Source organism: Panthera uncia, chromosome B4 (assembly GCF_023721935.1).
Source record: "Panthera uncia isolate 11264 chromosome B4, Puncia_PCG_1.0, whole genome shotgun sequence".
Classification (NCBI taxonomy): domain Eukaryota; kingdom Metazoa; phylum Chordata; class Mammalia; order Carnivora; family Felidae; genus Panthera; species Panthera uncia.
In genome coordinates, this window is record NC_064809.1 from 60,772,732 (window position 1) to 60,784,708 (window position 11,977).

General features: G+C 37.4%; 1 protein-coding gene across 2 annotated transcripts in view; it reads right to left on the reverse strand.

Moving 5' to 3' along the window:
- Nucleotides 1-10,323: 10,323 nt before the first annotated feature.
- LOC125918921 (chymotrypsinogen A-like) overlaps nucleotides 10,324-11,977 on the reverse strand; it is an 18,508-nt gene continuing 16,854 nt past the window's right edge. Inside the window, exons 6-7 of one of the 2 annotated variants that reach the window (XM_049625222.1) lie at nucleotides 11,584-11,717; nucleotides 10,324-10,926 (exon numbers count right to left, since the gene is read on the reverse strand). In XM_049625222.1, the coding sequence (XP_049481179.1) occupies nucleotides 10,762-10,926; nucleotides 11,584-11,717 (299 nt within the window). In that variant the 3' untranslated portion in view covers nucleotides 10,324-10,761. Of the gene's footprint in view, nucleotides 10,927-11,583; nucleotides 11,718-11,977 lie in introns of those variants that run through there. The other variant, XM_049625223.1, reaches the window with a different exon arrangement.

An 11,977-nucleotide genomic window follows, 5' to 3' on the forward strand; every position in this document is an offset into this window, starting at 1 on the left:
TGCTTTTTTTTTCTTTATAGTTTGAGTAAAAGTTTTAGCAAGTTAGTAAAATTAAGATAGATAGATATACAAATGCCCCACAAACACCTCAAATTCAATATATTCCAAGTGGATCTTATTATCCCCAAAGCTTTTTCATCTCTTCTATGCGTAGGAAAGTCAAGGGTACCACTAACGTTAGATTCAATCAGTTTAGAATCCTGTGTCTCCTCCCCCTTCTTACTAACTACCAGTCCTCATGATCAGACAGTTCCTTTTATAAAATATTCTCAGTTTCGTGCTATACACCAGGTGCCTTCATTTTTATTTGCTTCTATTATACATGATTATCAATGTTATACTCAAATTGTGTACTTACATTTTCAAACATTGTGCTTTACACTCTTAAATAATTTTATCACCTACCAAGTTAGGACTTAAAAATCATTTTTCATGTGCCAAGTTTAAACTTGGTATGTCAGCTAATGGATAAATATTTTCAGTATGTTTATAGTGGCACTATCTGCCATTTAATATCTCTGTTTCAGTAGACTTACCACCAATATCTATAAAGCATTGTGCAACATTTCAGTATGACTAATAATAGATCATAGGGACCATAGATCACTCAATTAAACCTGTGACCTGGCCATTCATGTATCAAAGATTCGCTGAGTACCTTCTTTATGACAAGTGGTGTGTTAAGTACAGAACATGACCTAGTGACAAAGCAGACAATTCTTGTGGAATTCATACTACATTGGGGTATACAGTTACCAAATAATAAGCCCAAAAACAAATATATGACCGTGGCTGGTGTCATTTATCTTAATAGTTAGTAGTAAACTATTTATTTTAATAGTTATTAATAATGTATTATGTGTATGCAACATTTTTTATTATGGTCTTCAATAAATTTTAACACAAAAACATCCAGCTGAAATACAGATTTTATATAATATTCTTTTGATTACAACATTTGAGTTGGTGTTTTGCTTTTCATTTCCAAACATTCTTTGACTAATATTTTTCATCTTTGCATCATAGATGTATTGTCTCATCTATTTGATTAGCTGTTTTTTGTGAACTCTCAATATTTTAAAATAAATTGTAGCTCTTTTATATTTCTTAACGCTTTTATTTTTTAAATATTTATTTATTTTTGAGAGAGAGACAGAATGTGAGCAGGGGAGGAGCAGAGAGGAGACAGAATCTGAAGCAGGCTCCAGGCTCTGAGCTGTACCCACAGAGCCTGACACAGGGCATGAACTCACAAACCGCAAGATCATGACCTGAGCCGAAGTCAGTCACTTAATCGACTGAGCCACCCAGGTGCCCCTATTTCCTAAAGCTTTTAAAAACATTACTAATTTCCTCCTAATAGCAGATGAAATTCTTTATATAAGTGCCTAGGTCATAATGTAATAAATACTTTAAGTTAAAAAGAGACAGCATATTTAACTCACATACTGTAGGTAAGCAAAATTTATTTTAAATCTTTTATTTATTTATTTATTTATTTGATGCTTATCTATTTTTGAGAGAGAGAGGGAAAGGGAGAGATGGGGTGTGAACAGGAGAGGGGCAGAGAGAGAGGGAGACAGAATCTGAAGCAGGCTCCAGGCTCTGAGCTGTACCCACAGAGCCTGACACACGGCTTGAACTCACAAACCGCAAGATCATGACCTGAGCCAAAGTCAGTCACTTAATCGACTGAGCCACCCAGGTGCCCCAAAATCTTTTATTTTTATTTTTATTTATTCTGAGAGAGAGAGAGAGAGAGAGAGAGAATTCCAAACAGACTCCACACAGATAATGCAGAGTCCAACTAGGGGCTTGAACCCATGAACCACAACATCATGGCCTGAGCCGAAATCAAGACCTGGACACTTAAATGACTGAGTCATTCAGGTGCCCCCAAATTTTGATTTCAATAATATGACATAAATAGAAATGTCTGCAAGCTTTATCACCCATCAAACTCAGATGCCTTCAGGAGTCAGGCTATCTGCATATGTGTCTCATCCAAAAGCTTTCAAAGTCAAATTTCTTTCCAGACCAAATGTCTGATAACCCCTATAACAATCACTACCTAATTTTCACCTGTTGATGTTAATATTTATAAATTCATAATCCAGATGAACTTTGGAGGAGAATATCTAGGAGCAAGTATATTTGTATCTGTGTGTCTTTATGTTTGCATAATTTTTATGTACATGGGCAAACTGGCATAAGTACATAAAAAGGGGGAAATAACAGTATACTATGAGAGAAAAAAAACAATCAACTTTCAATTGAGCAGAGCAGAAGATATTTTTCCATTTTATGGTATAATTATCTAACATTGATGTTGAGCTAAAAAGATGAAATAATTTCCATCCTATATATGGGATGTGTCCCTACAAGGTAATTTTCATATCAGGTCAAAAATACATGAACATCTAAATATATAAATAATATATGGTCAGGATAGAGATGCTTTGACTAAAAAATATATACCTTACTATCACTGTTCAAAAGAACCTAACTTGGCAAATTCTTTTATTTGTTAAACTTGTTTTCCTAAGTAAAGGATAGTTGAGCCATCAGTAGTAAGGGCCTCTCCTTTCTGTCTGGGTCTTAGAAGGAAAGAAGCCAGTGAGACATAAGCATTCTCCCTTACCCTACACACACTTCCTCCTGAAGTAGGATTTGAGGGAGTAAGCTTGGTCAGAAGTTGATTTTCCTCTAATGGAGGGTATTTACATTGGGGGGGACTCCCTTAAAGATGGGAGTCTTTGACACAGATTGGGGATGCTGCCCAATGGATATCACTTCCATCCTATAAGGGTGATGTTCTAGAACACACCGATCCCCCTTGGTATTCCCATAATAGCAGTGTTGCAGATCGCTGAGCCTGAGTTAGGAGAAACCACTAACATCAGTCTGTCATAAGCCAACTCCATGTTGAACGCATAGGAATCCATTGGAGTCTTCCCTTTGGAGGCAAAAGGTGGAAAAATATGAGACTGAGAGATTAGTACCATTCCCATATTTTTCTTTTTGTCTATACACCAAACAAATAGTTTTGATTCAGTTAAGCTATGAGATTTGTCAGGGAAAAATTGAAAAGATTTAATTATGATAAAGCTTTAAATGCACTAGCAAAGGCCATAATGGACAGTGTGCCTTCCTCCTTGCTCTCTCTTGGATCATCCTTCAGGAAAATGCAGTTCTGTCACAGGCATACTTAAGAAGTCCAGTGGAGAGGTCCCCATAGTAAAATTTGCTTTAAATGTTCCCAATGAGAAGTTTAAAGCCACTCAGATCCCTGACCCATTGTGTGAGACCTCTTTTTCTCTGAAATCTTACATCATTTTCTTGTCCTTAGTACTCTTAAATTTCAGTGATGTGTCTGATATGGATCCACATCTTCATTGGTGTGCAGTGTATCCAGTGGCTCATTTCAGCCTGACAAGTCATGTCCTTTGGTTCTAGGAAGTTTTCTTATTTTCTTAATTTCTCTTTTCTATTTTCTCTGTTATTTCATTCTTATACTCCTATTGTTATATAATATCTTCTGGACTTTATAAACATTAAGAGGAAATGGGACAAGGACAGCAGGGAAATAAAGAATTATATTTTGGGACCCCTGGGTGGCTCAGTCAGTTGAGTGTCCAACTTCGACTCAGGTCATGATCTCATGATTTGTGGTTTGAGCCCCGTGTCCGGCTCTGTGCTGATAGCTCAGAGCCTGGAGCCTGCTTTGGATTCTGTGTCTCCCTCTCTCTTGCCTCTCCCCCCCTCATGCTCTCTTTCTCAAAAATAAACAAACATTAAAAAAATTATACTTTTTGCTTTATACAACCACAGTATTGGTTTTTTTTTAATTAGCACTATTTCTTTGCATTTATTTCTTTAAAAGGTATAAATTAAAATTAAGTAAAATTCAAAGCAATGTATGATAATTAGGAAGTGGGGGAGACTTCTGGTTGCCTAAATACTCTTTTCTCATTTAGTTCCAGAACCCTGGACAATAAACTCAAACGAAGAACTACATTCACAAGCTTGTCAAGCAGGGTAGGCAGATATGTAAGTAAAACTCATTGAGTAGGACTTTTTTTTTTTTTTAACATTTATCTATTTTTGAGACAGAGACAGAGCATGAACAGGGGAGGATCAGAGAGAGATGGAGACACAGAATCCGAAACAGGCTCCAGGGTCTGAGCTGTCAGCACAGACCCCGACGCGGGGCTCGAACTCATGGACTGTGAGATCATGACCTGAGCCGAAGTCAGACACCCAACAGACTGAGCCACCCAGGCGCCCCTGAGTAGGACTTTTATGAAAGCCATTTGTTCTCTTTTCTCCTTACCTTCCCTCTTCTCTGCTTGGAATGTGGGTGTGATGGCCTGACCCCAGCAACAATTTTATGGCTTATGGATTGAATTCATACACTGAAGATGATGGAGGAGGAAGACAGAAAAAGCCTCAGGCTATCATAGCTGTAGAGCTGCCTCCTAGTTTCCTGACTTCATTTAGGGAAGAGAATACAATCCTAATTCCTTCAAGCTACTGCAGTAAAGTCTTTTTAATTAGCATCTGGCAAGTAATTCCTAATGGATTCAAAGAAATTTTCACTATTTTTGACCTCTGAAAACAGAACCTCCCTATTACATATAAGCCTTATTTTTACCTCTACATTTTATTTTCATTCACATGTCCAAGTGTGTGCATGAAGCTGGCCCCATTCCAGTATCTCCCTGCTTCCAGTGTCATTTCCCTAGTTCAAACTCCACACGTACACTAGTGTTGTCCTCTGAAAACACTCATCGTTGTCATATGGTGATTAAGGTCTGCAATCATCAAAACCTATGTGCTAATTCTGCTGTGAAACTAGCTGTTTAAACATGCTCATGCTCTCTCAATAATAAATAAACATTAAAAAATTTTTAATATAAAACAAATCACTTAACGTCTCTTGCTTCAATCTCCTCATTGGTAAAATGGGAGAGACGATGCCTTTCTGATACGATTGGGCTTAGAATTAAATTAATATATGTAAAGTAGTTGGCACACAGAAAGCTATTAAGGTAGCCTGATGTCATTCCCCAATTAAATCCTTTAGGGATAAGAAAGAGAATTATTGAAAAAGACGTGGAGACATAAAGAAATGAGTAACTGAAAAGATATATAGGTACTTATATCTCAAAGAGCAAGTCTTAATAAAATCAACCTTTCCCCAAGTAATATATGACAGTCTCTTCCTGCCACATGTAACAGTTTATTGCTGGATTTTGGCCACATTCAACTATCAGAGTTTAATCAGATTTGACCCATCCTGATAAAAGTTATTAAAGCAATTAAGAACTCTGAAACTACTTGAAAAAGGCTGTGTACAATTCAATGATTTTAGAAAATTTATGGAGTTGTGCAATCATTGCCATAATCCAATTTTAGGACATTTTCATCACCCCCATTTTGTTATCTCCTGCTCTCACCCATAGCCATAGATAGCCATTGTTCTGCTGTCTCAATAAATGTATTTTTAAGACACTTCATGTAAGTGGAATTACAGTCTTTTGCAACGGGATTCTTTCACTTAGCATAATGAGTTTGAGGCTCACTTTTTAAACTTTTAATTGTTCCCTTTTGTACAAAAATATTTTTAAAGGATTCAGGGTGTGGGGAATCCTCTTTAAAAGCTTTATTTTAGGAAAATGCACAAGATAATAATCACATGAATTGAAAGTTTATCAGGAGTCAGCTACTCTTTTAAGTGTTTTAAATTTATGAACTCCTTTAACTATAGGATATCTCTATGAATAGGTTTCTTTTATTACTTCCATTTTATAGATGAGGAATTAGAAATACAACAAGGCTAATTTGCCCAGTCATAACACTGATTAATGATAGAGCTGGAATTTGAACCCAAGAAGTCTGGCTTCAGAACCAACACTTAATCCCTATGCCCTGGGCTATATTAATAGCCCAGGGGTTATTAATATCACATTCAAAACATTTTCATAAAGATTAGCTTGAATAATTAAAGGAACCCAATGGAAATATCAGGTAATGTCTGGCATTCAGAAGATATTCAGACACATTTTAAACCCTTTTTCCCTAGAAGAGAATGGATAGTACAAAATGTAACTGCCAGCATTAACTAAGAAAAATTAAGGCTGACTGTTAAAAGTGACATCAGCAAATACAAGTCACAAGAGCAATTCATGTTCTAGACAAAGGAAATCACAGAAAAATGATAGGGTTTAATGCTCTAGATGTATGTGGAACATTCTAATTAACCGGACAGAAGGATAAGTTCTACCCTGAGGAACTAGTGTAATTAAAATGGCCTTAAGTTGGGGAGGGGGATGAATGAGATAAAACAGATTCAGAGTACACTGATCAATGTATAGAATTGTTGCATCATTATACTGTACACCTGAAGCTGATATAACATTGTATGGTAATTATACTTCAATAAAAATATTTTAAAAAGCACAGTGATATGGAAAGATCTCCAGCCTGTATGATCAAATGGAAAAACCAAGTTTAGAACAATTTACACGTTATTCTTGTGTTTAATGGGAGAAAATAAAAATATGCATTCATGTTTGCATTTATTTGCACAAAAACACTGGAAGAATATACAATAATGCAATAAAATTTAAAAAGGCCTTTAAGTAGATTTACATGGTGTATTTGATATATACAGAAGCATATATAAGTTATGAAGTAAGATAATATCCATGAAGCCACCACTCAACTAGAAAATTATTAATAGCATTGAAATGACTTGTGTGTGGTTCCTCCAGCATATCTTACTGCCTTCCCACTACTCCAAATACTGGGCTACATTCCCTGTTTTTTTTAACCATATATGATGTAAGCCTAAGCAAAATAATGTTTAAATTTGCTGGTTTCTAAGCTTTACGATGGCACCTAATCTTTTGAAATTTGCGTTTTAAGTTCAGCATTGTTTCTAAGATTCACCTAAAGAGCGTGTGGACTGTTTTCTATTTTTTACTCCTACATGAGTATACCACATTTTGATTATCCATGCTTCTATATGGGGTATTCAGAATTCCAGCATTTTGCTGATACTTACATTTCTGTAAACATTCTTGTACATGTTCAGTGGTCATGGTTGCCTCATTTCCTCTATGACGCTGTCTCAAACCCGACTGCACATTACAATCATGCCAGGAGCTTTAAAAAGCTCCAGATTTTACATCTTATTGCAGCCATGGTTGAAGACAATTCCCTAGGGCATACACCTAGGGGTAGAATTGCAGACTCAGAGGACACTGGCATCTTCAATTTTCCTGATCATGTCTCAGTCTTCCAAAGCTGGAGTTCCTGATTACTCCCCAGCCCCACCAGCAGTGAGGAGATTCCGCTTGCTCCACATTCTCATTATATTTATATTGTCATACTATGCAACTGTTTGCCAATTTTGGAGAATGCAGAAAGGCATTGTTCCTTGCTTTTGTATTCTGTTCCATCGGTCAATCTCTGCAGCAATATTATAATCGCTGTCTTAATGACTATAGCTTTTAACCTCTGTTAAAATTCTCCCACTATATTCTGCCTTTTTCTTAGTTTTTTTTTTTTTATGTTTATTTTTGAGAGAGAGAGAGAGAGATTGAGTGCACAAGCAGGGGAACTGCAGAGAAAGAGAGGGAAACAGAGGATCTGAAGCAGGCTCTGTGCTGTGAGTGCAGAGCCCAGTGTGGGGTTCAAATCCATGAACCATGAAATCATGACCTGAGCTGAAGTCGGTTGCTTAACCTACTGAGCCACCAGGTACCCCTCTTTTTTTTTATTTTGAGAGCGAGAGAAAGAGAGAGAGAGAGAGAGAGAGAGAGAGAGAGAATGAATCCCAAGAAGGCTCCATGCCATCAGCGCAGAGCCCCATGTAGGGCTCGAACTCACAAACCATGAGAGATCATAACCTGAGCCAAAATCAAGAGTTGGATGCTCCACTCACTTAGCCACCCAGGGGCCCCTATTCTGCCTCTTCTTAAGAGATTTTAGATGTTTTGCTCCCAGCAATTGTTTGTGTTGCCATTATTTGACAATTTGATGATTTATTCTTAGTTTGTAAATATCTGCAGGGAAAAGAAGAATGAGAGTGATAATCTTGTGACAATACAGCAAAGACCAAGATGAAATCAAGACCAGTGCCAAACATTATTGATCTTTGGTGAGAATTAGATACTTGTTAGACTTAATATTGTTGACTCTTGAACTGACAACATGCATGAAACACTGGAACTAGACTGCTGAAAATCATATGAAAGAAACAAGGTGGGGGTGGTGAGAAGAAATGAAGTCATGCAATTTCTGGCTTATGAATGAACACATTTGGGGTAGCTGGGTGGCTCAGTCAGTTGAGCGTCCAGCTCTTGATCTCGGCTCAGGTCGTGATCTCACGGTTTGTGAGATTAAGCTCACGTCAGGCTCGGCACTGATATTTCTCTCTCTCACTCTCTGCCCTTCCCCCGTTCTTTTGCACACTCTCTCCCTCTCAAAATAAAATGAACACATTTTCCAAAAACATAAATGACAGGAGAAATTCAGAGTATGTAGAGTTGTCAATAGGAAAATAGTTTGATACAGATTTCTTTAACATAAGTGATTGGCATGTATCACTTTAAAACAAAAAAACCAACTAATACTTGAGCTCAAATATTACTTCTGCAAAACCATCACCCATTCCTGCAGAAAGTATCGGTTGTTCTCTCTCAGGCTGCCATGTTGAATGGTAATTATCTTTGTGTATCATTCTTTTCCATTGTAATGAGAGTCTAAAGATGAGGGAAACTTCTTTCTGGTTGCCTCTATTTGCCACATAGTAGGGGCTCAAAAATGATATTTTTAAATACATACATGGAAAATTAGGTGATTAGGTTTCTAATTTCTTTAAATTTGGCTATATACCTACTGTATCAATTTACATAGTGTTGATTGCAATCTGGCACACATATAGCTTGACCTTGCAACGTAAACAGGAGAGTTCTTGCAAAGAAGGTCAAAGTAAGAAAGTGTATGCCCTTCCTCAATTGAATTGGCTTTCAGCCAGAGGCAGGGCAAGTACAACAGTCTAAGAGGCCTCTTCAATACAGAAAAGATTAAATATGGAAGAATTTAAAAATTATTGCCAACTGAAGCTGAAAAGAGAGCACCAAATAGCTTCTGACCCTTGTAGGAAAATCAGGCAGTTTCCCGAGGTGGTACATAGAATGCTAGTCCCATATCCTTTGCTGACAGAGCCCTGAAGTATCACCACCACCAGGTCACTGTCCCTGGAGGTCACAGTGGAGATTGTGCCAGCACCAAAATTAACCACTAGCAAATCTCACTGTGAAGCAAAAAAGGCTGTAGACAGGACACTTTAAATTTTTTTTTTAACATTTATTTATTTCTTGAGAGAGAGCAAGCAGGGAAGGAGCAGAGGGAGAGGGGGAGTCACAGAATGCAAAGCAGGGTGCAGGCTCTGAGCTGTCAACACAGAGCCTGACGCAGAGCTCGAAGTCACAAGCTGCAAGATCATGACCTGAGCCAAAGTCAGATGCTTAACCGACTGAACCACCCAGGTGCCCCAGACTGACACTTTAATACAGCCCATCTTTAATCCCTTTTAATGTAATCTGATAAAAAAAAAAAAAGAAATTCAACAAGAGACAAAGTAAAAATCGTACAAAATAGATTAACGGAAGAACTAGAGAATCCCCATTGCAAATCTCATCATCCATTTTACTCAGAGACCCTGTCAAAGAGCATAATTGAAATCAATGCAGGCAGTTTAGAACAATGTCCACGGAAGAAGTTTTTACCAAATACTAGGATATTTATAATACTTCCCCTTTGTAGCATTTGCAAAAGAGAGCAGGGATTGAAAGAGAGTGTGTGGGCTGAGGACAAAGAAATGACAGAAAGGGAAAGAAAGATCAGAGAGAGAATGAGAAAATATATTGCCTATCTCCTTATGAGTTGCTCTTTCATGGGGTTATATATGTGCTTACCTAAAGTTGAACTATACTCTGTTTCTGAATGCTATAATCTTGGAAACCAAATGATAAATTTTGGGTGGAAATATATAAAATAAGAAAAAAAAGTTGCTACAGGCTCTCATTCTATATTACATATTTCTGTGGTGGATTTCATTCAGTCTTCTGGCTCAGGGACCTCCCTTAGTTCCTTCTCCCTTATTCTTAGCTACAACTTAGAAAGATGAGCATATTGGTTAACTGAAGTTCAGATGAATTGCTTTGTAAACAATTGAAATATCCTAACATTTGATCTAAAAAATTTAAAAATCAAGTGGTAAGCCTGATAAATAATTCCTTAAATGTCCATTGTTCATTGAAATTCTGAAACTTAGAGGCATGGTTCCTATCTCACTGTACTCAGTGCACTGTTGTGTGTGAGGGAAATTAAGAATTATATGGACTGAATAACATTTGCTTGTATATTCTAATTTTTACCAAACTAGAAAAATAGTACAAGTGTATATGATTGTATTCAAATAATGACATATACATGGCATACTAAATATGAATTTAATGACATTTCAGATTATAAATTCCCAGGAGGCATGAATCAACATTATCTTTCTGTGTTCAATGTTTAACATTAAACGCATGTACACACCAAATCCAAGCTCCTCTGTGACAAGGGTTGGAGGAAGGGTCACTGGGTCTTTTAACACTGACCAGAGACTTATTTTTCAGAGATGCTGTTAGGTACTTCCTTTCCCATTTATGAACAGAGTTCCACCATGCTACTCTTTAGTGATCACACTTCCCCTCCAGTGACAGATGTGATCCAGTCCCTGTAGGCAGAAATTCTGGCAAAGACTGTTGGTGCAGTGGGCTGGCAGTTACTGCTGCCCCAGCTCACGATACCGATGAGCTTGTATTGTCCGTCCTGCACACACTGCAGAGGGCCTCCCGAATCTCCCTGCAACCGGCAAAAAGAGAAGTTCTTCTGGCTGCACAATTCATAATGGATGCTCACCTCCACCGCAGAGGTGATCAGACAGTGCGTAAGTCATTCTGCCACCTCTCATTACTGCTCACGACAGCAGAGGCAAATAGGCAGTTGGTGGATATTACAGATCTCTGAATCAGATTGAAACCTCTATTCTCAAAAGGAGGCTAAAAGGTACATTAAACACAAAGTCATTTAATGCTGACAACAGACTGTGTCTTGCAGAAAGTTTCAAGCATCTACTTAATATAAATCACGAAATTATGGCTTTGAGTTACATTAAAATATCTTTATATTTTCAATGCTACTAGAAGTAGATGCTCTGAGCGGTCTAATTCAGCTGTGAAGTTGAGACATAATAAATTATTTTTATAGGTCAAAAACAGTAGAACATCATCAATTTCACACAGTCACCCAAGCAAATGAACGAGCAATTCCTTTTGAGAATTGCATTCACTTCGAGTTTCAAATTAGCAATGACAGTACATCAGCTTAGCAATGTACTTCCTCTTCTCACTTTTCATTTTACAACTACCATGCACTTATACCTCTTTGTGGTCAGCAAACACCCATTCATGAGACACACTGAGAAGAAAACTGCACTCATCAGCACCATCCTTGAATTACCATGCATGAGGATGATCCTGCAGCCCCTCCACATATATTGGTGTTTTTAATATCCAGTCCCCAGTAACTTCGACAAGATGTACTACTGATCAGTGGTACAGCTGCCTGCTGCATTGTTTTAGAAAATTCGTCTTCTAGTAGGAAAGGAATAAAAACACAAAAATGTTTATGGACAAAACATCTGGGACATAAACATATGGGACAAAATATATGGGACAAAAATAGCCCATATATATCCAAGGGTTAAGTTCCACCCAATTCTCCTCTCTCCGCACTGTAATGACGCTGTTAAGTGATTTGTATAAAACATATTATTACTCCAGGTCACTTATACAACAGGAACCATCGAAAGAAAGAAAGAAAGAAAGAAAGAAAGAAAGAAAGAAAGAAAGAA